Source organism: Miniopterus schreibersii (genome assembly GCF_964146895.1).
Source record: "Miniopterus schreibersii genome assembly, chromosome: 1".
In the NCBI taxonomy this organism is placed as follows: Eukaryota; Metazoa; Chordata; class Mammalia; order Chiroptera; family Miniopteridae; genus Miniopterus; species Miniopterus schreibersii.
In genome coordinates this window covers 38177274-38196078 of record NC_138101.1, presented here as the reverse complement: position 1 = coordinate 38196078, position 18805 = coordinate 38177274, and the positions used below count along the sequence as shown (strand labels likewise).

General features: G+C 35.7%; 1 protein-coding gene across 1 annotated transcript; it reads left to right on the top strand.

Moving 5' to 3' along the window:
* Positions 1 to 4603: 4603 nt before the first annotated feature.
* Positions 4604 to 17685, top strand: LOC308563349 (transmembrane protease serine 11B-like; the record flags this gene model as incomplete). The annotated part of the gene is made up of 10 exons (XM_081150351.1): positions 4604 to 4626; positions 8420 to 8538; positions 10211 to 10326; positions 10418 to 10485; positions 11825 to 11985; positions 13392 to 13430; positions 14199 to 14376; positions 16052 to 16311; positions 16671 to 16813; positions 17524 to 17685. 10 exons carry the CDS (start codon positions 4604 to 4606, stop codon positions 17683 to 17685), a joined length of 1269 nt encoding a protein of 422 aa, XP_081006477.1.
* Between the last annotated feature and the right edge of the window lie 1120 nt (positions 17686 to 18805).

The window sequence follows — 18805 nt, the reverse complement described above, 5'->3', positions numbered from 1 at the left end:
GGTACTTGCTTTTCTCTGACTGGCTTATTTCACTTAGCATAATGTTCTCCAGGTCCATCCATGCTGTCACAAAGGGTAAAATTTTCTTCCTTTTTACCCTTTGTCTCTCTCTTATAAGGACACTTGTTGGATTTAGAGCCACTCGAATAATCAAGAATAATCTCCCTATGTCTAGATCCTTAACTTAATCACATCAGCAAAGACCCTTTTTCTTATAAGGTAACATTTCCAAGTTCCAAGGATTAGGACCTGATATCTATAGGTGGCAATTATTCAGCCTACTACACCCTCCAATGAATTCACAATATGGAATCATAGTAGAATACAGATAAATGTATTAAAAATCTCTTTTCCCACTCTGAAACTTGCCTTGGGAGAAACATAAACCCAGAAAGAGGAAGTGTTGTCATGGGGTGGATAATTCCAGTAGCTACAGAGGATTTGATTAATTCTTCTCCGAGTTGGCATTAAGACTTCCTGGCTGAACTGAAACTGGAATATGCAGTCTGTGGGAGTGTCCTTTGAATAGTGTACATTCTGTAACTCACTCATTTAAAGCATGATGATTCAACAAGACCATAAAAATAACATGATATATGTGTTTTTGTGGTTATGGAGCCAAGAGAAGAAATACTGAAATTTGAGGCTTTGCTCAAATGGAAGAGAGGCTGATCTTGGGTAACATGGAAAGTTGAACTACATCAGCCCATAGTTGCTGTTTGTGATATTAGAAAAAAATCAAAGAAACAATGAAAACTTCAGAAACAGACCCACACTTGATACCTACTTGATTTATAACAGAGGTAGCATTGCAATGCGGTGAATAAAGGATAGTGTTTGTACATTTTCAATAAGGTGTAGAGAGTCAATAAACAGTTATATGAAAAAAAATGTATCTTTATTCCTACTTTATAATGCACACAAAAATTAATTCCATATAAACTGCTGATCTAAGTGCAAATGGTTACACAAAGTTTATACAGAAAACATGGGAGAATATCTTTATGGAAAGCAAAGAATTATTAAACACACTCCACACATGTAGATCCAAAATACTAAACTTAAAAGGAAATATTGATAAATTTTAAACTAAAATTAAGAAATTTTGGTGTTTTTTTTTTAAAAAATGAAATCAATGTCCATACCAAAAAAATATTGTTCTTTAAAAGTCAACAATAATGAGTTCTGCTTCCAGCAATGGTCAAGTATCTTATATTGAACACTCCTAGAGTTATAAACTTTAGAAAAATATAAAAACTGACTATATGAAGATGGTAAAGAGTAACCCCCAAACTGGCAAAAACTGAAGAGTCAATTAAAGGAGAGTAAAAAGAAGGAAGTATAATGGGTCAGATTTACATACATATGGTTTCTTGCCAGAGAGTATTGCCCAGTCCAGGTGGTAGAGGGGAGCTAAAAAGTCTAGCAGACAAATACCATATGATTTCACTTATATGTGGAAGCTAAAGAATAAAATAAATTAAAAAACAAAATAGAAAGAGACTTATAGAGAACAGAATGATGGATGCCAAAGGGAAGGAGGCTTGGGAGGCTGGGTGAAAAGGTGAAGGGATTAAGAAATACTAATTGTTAGTTACAAAGTAGTCCTGGGGAATATAATGCACAGTATAGGAAACAGAGTAAAAAATATTGTAATGACTACAGACAGTGCCAGGTGGGTACTGGAAATATCAAAGGGAACACTTTATGAAGTATTTGATTATCTAACCACAATGCTGTACACCTGAAACTAATACAAAATAATACTGAATGTAAACTGTAATTGAAAAATAAGCCCGGCCTGGCGTGGCTCAGCAGTTGAGTGTCGACCTAGGATCCAGGAGATTGGGGTTCGATTCCCGGTCAGGACACACGCCCGGGTTGCGGGCTGCAGCCGATCAATGACTCTCATCATTGATGTTTCTATCTCCCTCTCTCCCTCTCCTTTCCTCTCTCTGAAATCAATAGATATGTTTAAAAAAATAATGAAAAAATAGTTATAAAAAAAGTCTCTAAGAAAGGCAGTCTTACTGGCTTTAGGCACCAGAAAACAAGGATTAGCGCTGCAACATGGCTGAAAAGTGATGTCGCAGATTGGTACATAAGCAGAACATGATAAGGATGCATATTTTTAGTTCCTGAGATAATCATTTAAAAGTAATGCAAAAAAGAAGGTAAAGATATTTATTGTTAAATTCTCCAGTTAAAATTTATTTAAAATAATAAGATAAAATATAGAATTATGAAAACAGATAATATAATTTTTAAAAAATTAATGATTTATAAAGAAGTCAGGAGAGGAGAAAAACATACAACTTCTCTCCCCCAAAATGTTCTACCTTAACAGGGAAGAAGGAGTATGGTAAAAGGCCAGGAGTGTTTGGAAAATTAGAAATGATGAAAATCAATTAAATTTTATTTAAAATATTTGCAAAAGTGAGCTAATTAGAGCAGCTCTTTCAAAAACAAAAGGAGTTCTGAATTTGTACAGATTCTTGGGAAAAATATATAAAAAGAAACAAAAAATTGATGAAAACTAACAGACATGTATGGTATGAAGTAGTATTTCTTATTTAACTGTGTCTGTTTGTATGTGGGTTCTAATTGTTTCAGTCTGAAATGATCTCAAAAGAGATAGGTTTTGATATTAGTATAAGCTTAGGAATTAAAGATTATAAATTCAGATTCCTAATCACAGCTTAAAACAAAAAGATAATTTTACATTTAAAGCAGGTGTAAAACAATACATGAAATGTGCAGCTTATGACAGAGGAGATTCATGTTAAATTCATCTCAACTTGTTATTTGATAGGCAGGTTCTCTATTTATTTACTTGTGTTAACAAAAATTCTGTATCTTTAACTTATCTTGACACAAAGATAAATGGTTTATAACTAGACATAAATAATAGCAGCAAAACCTAAATGTAAAAAAATTAAAATTAAAATTTTAGATAAAAATACAGAAACATACTTTGAAGAAATCAAGGTGGGAAATATTTGTTAATATTTTGTGGTTTTTAGTGTGAGAAATTAGACTATTAAATATTTTTAAAATGTTCTATGCATGAAAAGGCCTCCTTAAATGACAAAACATCAAATTACACACTGAGGATAAATAATTATTAAATCTGAACAGAATTGGTTAATATCCAGTACGTTTATTGAAGTGATGGTGAAATGATGATGCAATTTTTCTTTTTTAGTCTGTTAATATGATGATTTGGATTAACTGATTTAAATGTTGAACCAGCTTTGCATACCCTGGATGAATCCCACTTGGTCGTGGTCTGCATATTTTTAAAAATCAATTTGCTAATATTTTGTTGAGAATTTTTGCATCTATATTCATGAGAGACGTTGGCCTATAATTTCGTTTTCTAATGCTGGCCTTATAGAATGAGTTAGAAGTATTTCCTCTGCTTCTATCCTCTGAAGGGGATTGGAGAGAATTGTTATGATTTCTTCCTTAAATGTTTGGTAGAATCCACCAGTTTTTAATTATTGGGAGGTTTTTCATTATTGATTCACATATATATAAGCTTATTTATACTATTTCTTTTTGTGTAAACTTTTGTAGATTGTGCCTTTCAAGGAATTGGTCCATTTCATCAAGTTTATCAAATTTGTGGGAATAGGGTTGTTCATAGTTTTCCTTTGTTATTCTTTTAATGTCCATGGGACTTGTAGTGATGTTCCCTCTTTCATTTCTGATGTCAATAATATGTATCCTCTCTTTTTTCTTAGCCTGGCTAGAGGCTCATTGATTTTTTTGCTCTTTTCAAAGAACCATCTTTTGGTTTAATTGCTTTTCTCTATTTTCTGTTTTTATTTTCATTGAATTCTGCTCTACTTCTTATTATTCCTTTTCTTTGGCTTACTTTGGATTTAACTTGTTCTTCTTTTTCTAGATTCCTAAAATGGAAAGTTGGGTTACTGATTTGAGATTTTTCTTCTTTTCTAATATATGCATTTATGCTCTAAATTTCCCTTAAGCACTGCTTTCACTACATTCAACAAATTTTGATAAATTGTGTTCTAGTTTTTATTTAGTTCAATATTTAAAAATTTCCCTTGAGATTCCTCTTTCAATAGGCCTTTAGCAACACTGCCCAGGATGTGTTCTATAGCCCTATGATTAGGTCCAGTCTTTTAGTGAGCCTGTGCCTCTGGACTGTAAACTTCACAAGTGTTTCTCAGTTTTTCTTCTTGCTCTCAGGTGGAATAGGGTGGCTGGAATGGTCTGAAGTTGGGTATTTCCCTTCTCCAGGGCAAAAAGGCTCTGATAATACCTCTGAAGGTTAGACTCCTGGTAACTAGTTACCCCCGATGGCAAGCCTTGTTAAGAAGAATAGAGTGCTCTGTAATATTTCAGAATGGCTCCTTTTACCTCCCTCAGTGAGAAGCCCAAAGGAATTTTACTTCAGTATTTATTGTGGGAATGGGGTTGATTGAACTTTCTACTTGTTAGGATGGAGGGGTGACTTCCAAGCAATTATATGCAGAACCACAATATTTATTATATCACATTGTTTGCGGGTAGTTTTTATTGCGCGCTCTACTACCAGTCAACGTAAAACATATAAATACGTTTCCTGTATACAATGCGATATTATAGAAAACTCAGGTATGTCCAGAAGAAAACAGATAAACAACCAATAGAAAAAATAAGCTAAATTTATGAACAGGTGTCTCAGAAGAGAAAACCCAGCCCTCCAGCACCCCCCCAAAAGTATGTGAAATGATGATCATTTTCACTAGTAATTAGGGAAAAGCAAATGCAAACCACAATGAAATAGAATTTTATTTACATGAGAATGATGGCAATATTAGTTATAATGAAATTCATGCCTTGTGGAAAGTCATTGGTCAGAAACTTCTCCATAGTTATAATTAGTTTCAGTTGAGGAGGAAGAAGTCACTAGAATGGAATTGGTCAAGCAGATACAGATTATCCCAATTTACCACTCAGCTGTACCTTGGGTGTAACTTTTAGGTGACTAACCCAAGACAAAGCTATAATTTTTTTTTTTTCCTAAATGGCCAAGTCAAGGAAGTTTGTCATTCCCTGGATGACTCTTATCTTGAAACTATAGAAATATGACAGTCTTTAACCCTGGTCAGACAAGTTTCATCTGATTTATTCTTTACATTTCACCCAACCCATAAAAACCAACCAACCCACACTGGATGTGGCACATAAACCTGTGAAACATCGGTCAATTTAAGAGCTACACAAGAAGATCCTTACTTTTATTACCATTATCATCGTTGTCATCTTCGTCACCATCATTGTCCCTGACACCACTACAACAATCAGAAAATTATGTACAGGTAAAGGGGACTTTATTTGGGAAATTAAGTCTGTAAAAACCTAACAAGCTACTATAGGGTATCTTCTAGCTTTTTACTAATTGGTTGCTTTCTATAACTCAGATTATTTTTTCTGGACTGTCAAAAACATGCTCTTGTTTCTGAGATTTAAAGGCCTTGCAAAGTCTCTAGGAAAGTTTCAGAAAGTTGGAAAAAAGAATCAGATTTCAGCAAAATTTTGCTTACTTTTTTTTTTTTATAACCACCCATAAGAACACTACCATTTTTATTCTCTAGTAATAAAATTGAAATCATATTTTATAATAGAAAATGTTTCTATAGAAATAATTTAAAACTCTTAATGTCTTTATAGATTTTTAGAATAATGCACTTTACAACACACATTCTGAATTAGCAGCTGGCAAACTTCTGGGGGTCCTCAAAACTTCATAAATATTTAAATGAGATCCCCTTCTAGGGTACTGTTTCTTTAGGGTTCCAGGAGAAAGTTGGAACAGGAGGCCATTCAGCTCATTTGATCATTAATTTCTCTCTTTGTTCTTCAAAACTTTCTCCTTAGTGATTTAAAGTCTTCTATGAAAAAAAAGGGTTATCTTTATAAAATTTGGGGAATTTTGCACAGGAATCTTACAATAACTCTCTTCACTATATAACAATTTAGGCGCATCTAATTCAAATGGTCTGTAACTGAAGGTCTAATAAATGAAGAGTAGTTTGTTATGCAGCCTAACTGCAAATGCAATATCAGAATATGGTTAGAAGGACATCTGATCTACGAAACTACACCTGGTATGGACTGTGGGATAAATTATAGTGAGATTGATGTTTTAAAATTGGGAATAATGTAGTTACTATTATTTGTATGATATTATTATTGTAATTTGATTAAGGTGAACGGTGGATTATGTCAGAACAGCAATGAGCCTTTACTTGAAGTAGAGTCAATTCAAAAGTGAGGCAATTATAGTTAAGTATTTGAAGTTGGTTAAATTCATTGAAGATTAATTTTTAACCTATTCTCTTTTTCATGAGGGGTTCATCCTGGAATGCAAATCATTACATTTTAAAAAAAAAACTATGGCCAAAAGTTAATTTGATAAATAAAAGAGTAAAGTGTTTCATGAATGGACATTTTTTAGTATTTAGAACATAATTTTAATGGTTTCAGTAATTCAAAATAATAATCAATTCCTAAAGTCCATGCATCACATTTACTAAAGGAAAAGTTGAATAAATCATAAACTACTATGATATTTTAGATATAAAAAAATCTAATCTCAATTGTTTATGACAGGAAGAGATCCATAATGGGAGGGGCTGGGGAACCATATCGGTGCTATACTCAACAATATGTTTTCTTTAGAACATCTAAAAGGGCTTTCATAGAAAAACATTTTATAAGCTGTTATGTAGTGATTGTTTGTATAGAAAACATCTCAGTGACTTTAGAATCACCATTTAGGCTACATAATTTGAGTCCCTCAAACTGATATGCGTGTCTCAGAAAGACTAAACTATCAGTCTTAAATTACTACTGGCTAATCCAAAACAGATTTGAGACCTCACTATCACAGTGAACTTCTAGTCATTACAGGAAACATATTCTCAGATATTAGTAAGATTAAAAATATTGTTATTAGTTGCTTTAATTGTATATTTCTTTTAGGGTGTGATTCATTTTGTATTAGAGACATGGCTAGAATATCCTTTTGCTCTGAGCATGAGAATAAACAATAGAATTCCAATATGAAAGCATACATGAAATAGGGAGTTTCTTGAAAGAGATTATGGTTCTTGAAAACATGAATTAACAAGTCATCAAAAGAGATATAAGGAAGAGGTAGGATTATGAATAGAGAACAGAGCAGAGAGGAAATAAGACTGGTGGAGTTGCACTGTTGTGACATAAGGTAATGTTTTAAAAAAATGTAAAAAACAACCAAAACAAAACCCCCAAATTTTCCTCTACCTAAAAATCAATTGGCTCTTTAGGCATTAGAACAAAAAGAAAGATACTCATATTCATAGAGACTATTTAACCTGCCAAATATATCTGCTGATCACAAGCTCCTGTTTTGTACATTTTGTTTAGGAGGGTGCAGAATACAGAGTTTGAGGAAACAGCTGAAGCTGCTTTGAACTTGAAATCAGAGATGTTTTTTAATGTTACAGCTCTTCCTTCAAATGAGCAATTTTGTGACATCAAGTCTTTCAAGATAGGAAGAATAACTAGTATCCAAACCTTATGTAGATCAGACTGAGAGTGACCATAAGGCCCAACTGTAGCCCTAGATCACTCTATGATGCCAAATCACTGTATTTTCTGATTACTTTTTATTTAATTGATTTGTTTTGATGATGAAACTTACCTATTTGTTAATTTACATTGTACAAATAGTCCACATTTACTGTAGAAACGTTAGAAAATACAGTTAAAGAAAAAGTAGACAAAAAAGAAAAAAAAATCTATTCATGATCTCATAACAGGAATAAGTGCAATTGATACGATATTTCCTTCCATGTTTAAGTAAAACTTATAAATGGCTATGTTATATATTTGTTTATGAATCTGTATATACCCTTGTACATGATGTGGCTATAGTTTAGAGAAATACAACCAGACCACACCTAATGCTATGCAACGTGCTTTAGGTAAATAAAAAGAGCAAACCAGTTTCTCATCCCTAACATGGGGACAAAAGCCATGTCTACTTTGCTCACAGTTGTATCCCCATAGTACTTAAGCTAACATAGCACTTAAGTATGATTGACTCAAAGAATGAGCACCAGGGCCTGTCCATCTTTTTAAATTGACTTTGAGAGAGAAACGTGCCTTGGCTGCCTCCTGAACGCCGCCTCCCAGGGATGGAGCCCGCAGCCCCGTGCCCTGCTCGGGTCCGACCGGGGCCTCCTGGGGCTGGGCTGCCACTGGGCGTGTATCCAGTTTGGGCATTTGAGGCTCCTGCGCTTTAGCTAATGTAAAGGCCTGATGCATGTATTATAAGCCATGTTGTAGGTGCTGGAGGAGAGGTAGGTACATTTAGAGTGTCTGTCACCTGATCTGAATCACTTTCCCCCTGTCACAGGTTTGGAGTGCCCTCCCAGAGGAGATCTTGGCCAGTATGTACGGTGATCCCTATTCTTCTTGGAGTGGTGGCAATCTTGGGAGTAACTATTGGTCTCCTTGTTCATTTCCTGGCAGTTGGTCAGTATTAACTATTTTCAATTTCCACCCTTACTACTAAATCTCCTTTACTTATGAATTGTCAAGAAATGACATAAATATTAAATTTCTTTGTGTAAAATTTATTATTTACTTAGTGTTTTGTTTCAACACAATACTTTTCTACTACTTGACACTGAAGTTTATAAAAGTTTTTGAATTAGATGCCTCCTTGATCCACTCTATAAGTTGTATCATCAACTATGGGGATATGACAAGAATGAAACAGTCAATACTTTGATGCTAATATTCATTGTCAATAAAGGAGCTTGTAGTAAGCTTGTAGTTGAGTTGGTATATCTTTTAGTAAATATACCTCAAATTGTAGAGATTCCTACTATTCTCGGCTCAATTCTAGTATTGACAGATTAATCTGCTCTCCTGCACATACCCAAGTTCAGCATACTGAATGTAACAGTGCTAAAGAGTCTGTTTATTTGCTCTTCTGTTTGGTGAAAAACTTTACAGATTAAAATTATAAAACGGTAGGAAAAAGAGAGTCTTGGAGTTTATTTAATGTAATTTAGTCTTTGTTATTAGTGAAAATAATCCCAGAGGGCTAAAGTAATATGCTGAGGTGACAGCCAATTTGTTTCACCTTGTATTTAACAAATTGAACTAGTTTATCTAACTTTATATACTTTACTCTTTTCAGAGTGACCTTAGGTAACTTCTTAGACAGAACCTGGCATTTCCTTTCACATGCACTGGTTGCCAGAAGGAAAAATACAGGAAACTGTAAGGATAGAAGAAAACTGATTTTTATTTTAGGTTGAAATGATGTTTCTGACTTCTAGTACAATGAAGTATTACAGCTCAGGTGATCATATTTTTCAAAGTCTATTATTAGCACCCCTTACAGACCATGTGGTGCTTTTCAAGGTGGCTCAAAAGCACACAACTGTTCTCAAAATATGTGAATGGCTAATCCTTAACCAAAACAGGATACCATTTCCTACTAGTTCCTATTTTTAAAAGTACATAGGTGACGTGAAAGAGCTACCTGTAGGTTGTCATGTTTTAAATTAGGGTGGCCTAGTACATCAGGTGAAGCAGTTTACATTTGGAGAGAGGAAAGAATAGGGAATGTGAGGCCTGTGACACCGCCAGGCACCAGGCACCAGATGCCACAGGGAAGTGCCAGGGCAACATCAGGACATAAAAGAATGACTTCAAGGCGCGGAAAGCAGGCCAACAGGCAGTGGGGCATAAGAAAGGGTGCAAGTGAGTGTAGGTCATCCAGAAAGTGCAAGGAGACGTTTGTAATACTTCCTGTATCAAAACTGCTTAAAAAAGTTAATTGGGTAATCACTAGGCTAAGAATTCAGGTTACACATGAAAAACACATTTCACCTCTAGTGCATTCTTGGGTAAGTTGCCATCAGCTGCCTGGATTAGTGCCTTGAGGAGGATACTGAAGAACGGTGATGTCTATTACCTTACGAATAAAGGAGGGGTCACTTCGTGTATGCTGGGTAGTTGCCATTTCTAGAATAAGCGAATATTAGTTTTCCTTCATTTCCCTCTTCTCCCTTTTTCAGTCCTTCTGGTTATTTCTAAAGCTGGGTTGAATGTTAGTTTTGTGATAAAGACACGGAGGGACTTGAAGCCAATTTCTGTTTTAAAATTCTTTGCACATTTCTCTATTTCACAGGAAAGATTTACCATTACCAAGGTGATTTTCTTATTTCTGGAGTCACATACAATGATAGCTGTGAAAATGCACCTTCACAAATTAGTACAGATCTGAGCAAAGATATTGAGACTAAGGTAAGTTGGTGATTTATTTTGTTAATTTCATTATAAATTTGATTAAAATAGACATGGTAGCTCTTTTGTGTTTTTTTTTTTCTCCTGACAGATGTTGGACCGATTTCAAAATTCTAGTATATACAAAGAATATATCAACTCTCAGGTCATCAAACTTCTGTGAGTACAAATTTATTCAGGATGCTATGGAAAGGGAAGTAGGCGATATGTCACATTAGCCCTGGTTTTACATAATAACAACATGAAAAGAGAGAGAGAGAAGAAGGAAGGAAAGAAGGAAGGAAGGAAGGAAGGAAGGAAGGAAGGAAGGAAGGAAGGAAGGAAGGAAGGAAAGTAGGGAGGAAGGTAAGAAGGGAGGAAGGGAGGGAGGGGGGAGGGAGGGAGGGAGGGAGGGAGGAAGGAAGGAAGGAAGGAAGGAAGGAAGGAAGGAAGGAAGGAAGGAAGGAAGGAAGGGAGAAAAGTTGTCCATAAATTAAAGTATCATTGTATTTAACCAATTTCTGTTCAAGGCAGAAACTGCTCTGTCCGAATCTGTAATCTTATACATGAAGGGGAATTGCAAGGTTGCTCATGTCAGGCAGGTCTAACTGACTTCTAGGATAAAAGGTAACTGTAACTCTATGGAAAACAAGGAATCCAACCTGGTTGTTTTGCTACCCATATACCAGCCACCTCTTCTTCCGCCCATATCCACCTGGCATGCCTTTCCTAAAATAGCCTTCTTTTGGTCTCTCTAGCATTACCATTACTGTAATAACTGTGGAGCAAAGTGAATCATTTAAGATAGCATTTGTCTTCCAAAATGAATTAATTTCCTTTCCTGATTAATAAAAAGAATGTACTGAATGTACAAATAATGGAGATTTTCTTCATGCTTTATAGTTGCGTTTCTGAGATTTCTCAGGAAGTAGACATGTATAAGAAATTATAAAAAGGATCTTAGCACTTGCTCTTGAATATATTTTAGAAGTTATCTTTTGAATGCTTCCTAGTTCTACATTTAAGTTCTCACTTATCTTTTAATCTAAAATTATTTGAAAATACCTGTATGAGAACATGGTTTTTACTGTGTTATAATAAAATCTCAAATTAATCATTTATTGGCCAGTACTCAGTGTCTCCTATGTGTTTAAAATACAGGGTGGGGCAAAAGTAGGTTTATAGTTGTGAGTACGAGAAACAAAGAATTTATTGTTGTATTGTTATTTATTAATTATTGTGTTATTTTCCACATGAACAACTATAAACCTGCTTTTGTCCCACCCTGTATTCTGTTTTCTAGTTTGTGGTTCACATCTTCTTCCATGCACAATACCTCTGAACCAGTTAGAAGATTTTGGGGAACCCTTGCACTTTAAACATGCTGGAACAATTTCTGTGTATTATTTTTAATATATATAAAGAAAATATAATAATTAAAATGTGGGACATTCAATGGGTTCAAAAAACATCTAAAAAATCAAGAAGCAACATACTAGAACATCTCTTCTGTTTCTAGCCCTCATCCCAATGGTTCCAGTGTACAGTTGCAGCTGACATTCAAGTTTCCTCCAGCAAAGAGGGGCATCATGAAGACTGAAATCAAAGCTGTCTTACTTCAGATGTTGAAAGACAACACGGTGTCCTGGAATGCAGTTCCATCTTCCATTAAACTTATGGGTATTTCCTTTATTTTCTAATATTTGTGCTTATGAACTATTTTAAAAAACAAAAAGAGTACTAGGAAAAAAATAAGCCAAGGGTTTCAGGAATTCATTTAGGAAAAAATATGCTTCCCCAAGTCTGGCACTTCTACAGTGAATTGGTTGTAGAAGGGACAGCGCCAAAGAATTTTTGTCTGAAGGGTGATTGAAATGGTTAAACGGTGAGCATGCGAGTTTGAGAGAGTTTGCTGTCAATGTGTGGAAAAGGCAGTGAAGGGTCCTCACTGAAGCATTATTCCTCCCCAGCCCCTACTCTTCTCAGGATCTCATTACCGGAAACAGAGTTAGAATTTTCTTGATCATTCAGTGTAAACAGTGACGTGGTAAGAGTGAAGCTGGGGATAGGAAGTTCTCATTGCTTCTTGAGGACGAATGGGAGTAACAGTATTAAAGAAAAAAAACCCGTCTGGACTAACTCCCTAGAAAACAAGGGAAGAAAACGATAGGACTTTGCCACAGTACAGAAAGTGAAGTTTGTAAAGATCTTCCAGGTCCAGTGAAGGTCTTGAAATTCTCACTTGTACTGTTAAAGGGCCTGTTAGGTGATAAGCATGTGGTTACAGAACCCAGTTTTGTGGTGCTTCTGGACAGACAGTTGATCCGAGTGTCCTTGAAGTCTATGAAGGCTGCCAGGTGGCAGTTACAGCTCCTTTGACTCCGAATACAGACTCTACCACCAATGGGCCACTGATGAGAAGTGAGTTTGAACTAGAAGTTCTCAAAGGGGCAATGCAATTCTCTGTGGGTGGCTGTCGGGATAGATGGCTGCACTAGTTATTGCCCCTGTGTCCCCGGGATTCAGGCAGCACTTTCCAGTGTGTCTTCCTTTAGTTCCCTACTCTTCTCTTTCTCTCTAAAGTCTCTTCCCAATAGAAAAGAGACTTGAATTTAAATTAAAGTCTCAAAATTTTAGAATTTAGCCTTAGTAATAAGATGATCCCAAAGAGCAGAACAGGTCCAATAAAATAGAATTTTAATTGGACCTTTTTCTTTACAATATAGATAACTCTGAGTACGTCAAAGTAAAAAGAATTATCATAGAGAAATTTAAAGATAATGCCCAGTCCTTTTTAATAGTAAGAATGTCAGCTTTTACCTCACTAAGTATTTTACTACAACTATTATACAATTGAGAGCTTTGTCTTTTATTTCCTTTCCCCTTTTCCTATACCTGGTAGAGATGTGGAGAGACGGTCAAAATATAACAAGTAGCAGTAAGAGGGACCAATAATACATGAAACAGTCTGGATTTGTTAAATGTTGGTCATGATTGGGCTGGAAAACTTAGCCTTTATGTCCTCGGACTGAAGGCAATTGCTTGGTAAATTATGTCTTATCAATTTAATGTCTTTTAAATTTCAGAAATCAGCAAGGCTAATGCTGAAATGCTTACCAACAAATGTAAGTTTAGAAATTTTATTGTAAATTTAACACACTCATAAACATTTCTCCATCTTTTTCCTAAAAAGGACCTTGATGTACATTACATGAAAATCCATAGTAGTCTTTCAGAATTATTGGATATATCAGATATATATCTGGAATTTCTTTTTGAAAAACACTGGCATATCAATTTTAACTTTATAAGGAGTTGTCCAAATGGATGAAATAAGAACTGATTCCAAAGAATTGAATTATGAGTTAAGGAAATCACTCTGAATAAGTTAAAATAGGAAAGATTGAAGGGAAAAAAGGACAATTTAGGATAATAAGAATATAAAAAACCAGGCTGTATCAAATATATTTATTATTGATGAAAAACAGTTTTGTACCTTTTAAACAAATTCTCTGTGGAGTATCATGTTCTCCCAAGACATAACCCTGCATTCATGCACTCAGTGGAGTATCTATAAGGAATATTTCTGCTATTCAAGATGCAGACATTAATGAAGCAAAGTATACACGTTCAAAAAATTTTGCAGTTGGAGAGATGAGAATGATAAGAAATAGATACAATAACAGCCAGTGGTTGAAAGATGCTGTAGACTGGAAAAGAAGAGATGTGAAAGTCACCCAAACCATGATGACAGTACATTCCAGGAGTGAAAAAGCATCACTCAGGAGATGCTGGACAATCACCAAAGGGGTTAAAGTAATGTTTTAAGACACATATCTTATAAAGCGTTATCAAAGATACCTGCTCTTGTATAAAAAAAATCCTTTCTTCAGGTTGTGGGAGACAACTGTTCAACAGTATCAGAGCAGGCAACCGAATCGTGAATGGAAAAAATGCCCAGATGGGGGCATGGCCGTGGCAGGCCAGCATGCAGTGGAAGGGCAAACACCACTGCGGAGCGTCTCTGATCAGCAGCAGGTGGTTACTATCTGCAGCTCACTGCTTTGCTAAGTAAGTGCAAAACTCTGACTATCTGTAGGATTCCGGGTGCTGGCCCATTTTTGGTAGTTTGTGGGGGCTAACCTAAGTGTCTGAGCATTCATCAAGGCCATATACATTTACAATTACCTGCAAATTTGAAGGGAAGCAGGCATATTTAAATTTGGCAAAGAAAGGAAAAGTGAATAGAAACAATTCTCATTTTCCAAATAGCTACTCTGACCTGACAGCATCTGTTTTACTTACATTATTTTATTTCATCATAACAATAATTCTTCACAGAAGGTAAGCTTATTTAAAGCTGAGGAAATTGGGGTTCAGAAATAGTGACATAACTAGGCCAAGACCATATAGCCCTTAAATGACAGAAACTGAATGTGAACTCAGGAATGTCTGACTCCAGTTACTAGGTGCTTACTTTTCTTGCCCTTCAGGGGTTTACAATGTAGTTAAAGAATTTAAAATGTGATGTATTCAAGGTATAAGACAGCATAGTATAGTAAATGTCTTACATACAACACAAGTAAGAGCTATGGAAATTTGATGAATAAAGACAGCATATCCAACTGAGATATGGAGATATAAAATTTGATATGGCCCCTACAGATATAAGATTTGATTAATAGGGTGAGTAGATGGAAAAGAACAATGTGTGTGTTGGGCTGGGAAAACAGTCTTCTTAAAATGTGTTGAGAAGTTATATTCTATGGATAGTAAACAAAAAGAGTAATTTGAAGTAGGAAAAATTTTGTGAAATAAAACATTAGAAAATATGCTTAGAAAATTTGTATCGATTGGGAACATCTCTAAATGACATGAGACTTACTTATTGAAGAAGTCACTTACAAAGATTTGTCCCTCTGATGTAATTTTCAAAAAGTAGTCCATGGATTATGGACCACCTGGGAGACTTATCAAAAGTGTAGACCCTTAAGCATATCACTAAACCTTTTAAATATAAATTTCTGGAGGTGGCGCTGGGGCTGAGTCTAAGGGAATGAAGTTTAACAAACAGATCTGTGAAGCACATGGAGTCATGGAAGGTTCTAGAATGGTAGAAGGACGGAAGAGTGTCACTGTTACAAGAAGGTCTTGAAACCTTAAAACAAACAAAAACCAAGAATCTGATCTTTTGAGGGAGAGTGAAAATAGTTAAACAGGATGTTAGGTCCTAACTTGAGAGTTTCAGTGGGATTTGGTGAAATGGGTCATAAAATCTAAATCAGAAGCCAAAATGTATTGACTTCGTAGAATAATAGGGTGACTGGGTGAGAACAAGTGGCAATTTTTTTACGTTTTCAGATGCCAGAGCCTCTCAATGGCTCTCGAAATCCAGACTGTCTGGCAATGAGTGATTCTAGACCCCATCCCCTGAGGCTGCTGGGATGATTCCTACTCAAGTCAAATGTTCAGAAACTGGGTGGGACTGAAGTAGGAGGAGAAGACAGCAGTGACTCTAGTTAGGGGGATTTGCAGAAGGCTGACAGCTCTAATAGTCCTTAGCATTATTTTTATATGACTGCAGCATTTATAACATCCGCAAGTCAAAGCCATTTTTTAAAAATAAGAATTTAAGTGCTTTACAATGTTATTTGGGAATCTCATGCCTTAAAGTCATGATATGACCACTAGGAACACTGCTGTGGCACAGAAACTGAAAATATTTAAATTGAATTGTGTTTTCCAGCAAAACGAATTCAGAAGATTGGACTGTCAACTTCGGAACTGTAGTAAATAAACCATATATGACAGGGAAAGTCCAAAACATTATTTCTCATGAAAATTTTAGCAGTCCTGGGGTTCATGATGACATTGCCCTTGTGCAGCTTGCCAAGGAAGTCTCTTTTTCAAAGTACATTCGTAGAATTTGTCTTCCTGATGCCAAAATGAAGCTCTCAGAAAATGACAGAGTTGTAGTTACAGGATGGGGAGCCCTTTATATGAACGGTAAGTTTTTCTGTAAAAACATAATAGCTTCATGGGAATAATTATTTAAACGATCAATCAATCAATCAATCAATCAGTCACTCTCTCATGCAATTAACCAATCCCTAAATATACTGAAAAGAAACCCAGTGCTGGAACCAAAAGCATGGCATTGTCTTCAAGTTCCGAAATCTCTCTGGGAATGAGAATTGGAAAAACTGGAATTGTGTGAGGGAACCAGCTGGAATCAATGTGGGAAAGAGAGCAGCCTGGCCTGGGACTGGCCTGACTCCTGGCGACCGAAAGACTGCTTTATTTGGGGTATTCTTCGTCTCAACAAAGTTAAGATCCCCTTAATATGCAGAATTTGTTGCCTTTAGGTCCCCTTCCAAGTGTCCTTCAAGAGGCCTTTGTGAAGATTATCGGTAACAAAGTCTGCAACGCGCCAAATGCATTATCTGGCTTAGTGACTGATAACATGCTATGCACTGGATTTATGTCAGGAAACGCTGATGCCTGTCAGGTACGTCTAGATTCGTCATCAAATCATTTTCTCCCAAAGTACTAATTAAATGGCAGTTTTTATCACCACAAGATATTTTTCTGTGTTAATGATTTCCACAGAGTTCCTTCTTATTTCAATCCATATAAAGAATATTGATTACCCCCGTTTATATCCCAGACACCAGCCTAGGTGCTGGGGATGCAGTGGGGAACACAATCCCTGCCCTCATGGAGTTTTCAGTCTACAAATGCACACAAATAATAATAGCTACAAGGTAATTAAACAGATGTGCTCTGTTTCCTGGGCAACCTGCAGATCTACAATGCTGCCTCCTTCTTACCTGGAGATGCAGCGGGTTTAGCAGGTGCACAGGTCGCCCGTTCCCCAGAGGCTTCATCACAGAGCAGCTGAGTGGCCTCCACAGTCCAGGCTGGGCTCACTGTCAATTCATTCCTAGTCTGCCCAATCCAACATGTGGCAGCTGGAGACAGCTGATTCTGGTTTGGAGTTTCCCTGGGTTTTGCTTATTTTTATTTTATTTTTCCATCATGATTTATCCCCTCTATGCCCTCTCCCCCCTCGCCCCGCTTCCAGTCACCACCCTGAGTTTCTAAGCCTAAAGGGTGTGGATTGTTTTCAATGCCCAGGGGCTATTGATAACTCCAGAAGAGAGGTAAAAGGAAAATCTTGGACAGGATAAGAAGCTTTTTTTCTCCTTTTTCTTCTAGAATGATTCTGGTGGACCACTAGTTTACCCTGACTCTAGAAAGATCTGGCACCTTGTTGGAATAGTAAGCTGGGGCGATGGATGCGCTAAAAAGAATAAGCCAGGTGTCTACACCCGAGTGACTGCGTATCGTGATTGGATTACCTCCAAGACTGGACTCTGAACGAAAAGTAACTTTGGAACAAAACATAAAGACAACCAACTGCAGGGCTTTCTTATCTGTTGCTTCAAAATCTTTTTCTTTTGATCGTTGGTATACCAATCATTTTCTTATGTACAAATACATAAAGGTCTTTATCATAGATAAAGGTATATTTTATTATATCTAAAAGACTATCCATTTACTTCCTCTATTAACTAATAGAGGAAACAGTAAGAAAAAAAAAAAAGATGGCCAGAATATTTTTATTAATTGCCTAGTTCTGATTTATCCTGCCACTATATTCAGAATTGACCTTAATTTATTTTTAGAATTAAAAAAACACATTTTTTTTAGTATGAGAACATAAATGCTGCACCTACCAAATAAATTATATTTCATTCTATAAATTTTAATTGCATTTTGTTAAACTGGAATACATAAGACATAAAATGTACATTCATTTTTTTACTTATATGTGAGATAATTTGTGTGCCACATAAAATCATACAATCTTTGAGTGGAGAAGAGGTTTCTGAGTTTGGGCTAGACAAAGCCTCTCAATTTATAGATTGAGAAACTAAAGACTAGAGAGGGAAAATTATTTGCTTAAAGTTAATCTTCAGCCTCACTGATAAATTGCAACCCTCACATGAATTTTCCTTCATAGAGTTTATGTACTAAACTAATCAGAAATTTAAAAATAATTCTTAAGTTGCAATTATTTAAATAACATTTTCTGCTTGTTGTCCTTTTGTCATTTGTTTGCCTTCACTTGCAACAAAAATAATGTGAGGTTTTCAAGGGCAGAGAACTGTGTGGAACCAACTGAGTAGCTCTAATCTCTGAAAATAATTTCCTAATATTAAAAAAGTAGCCCCAAATTTTTAAAGTCCCTAAAATAAACTAAAACTACTTCTCTCCTCAATTGTTTATAATATTACTTTTTTATTATAAAGTGTGACCTAAATGACCTGCATAAAACCAATCCACAACCAGGTGTGACTGTTTTTCTCTCTCGACTGAAGTGTTTTTCTCTCTCGACTCCTTTCTCAGGCAGGACACACATATTTTTTTAGCACCTAGTGTGTTCTAGGAACTGTCAAATATAGACAAAGAATCTTCTTTCAAGGATGCTGCATTT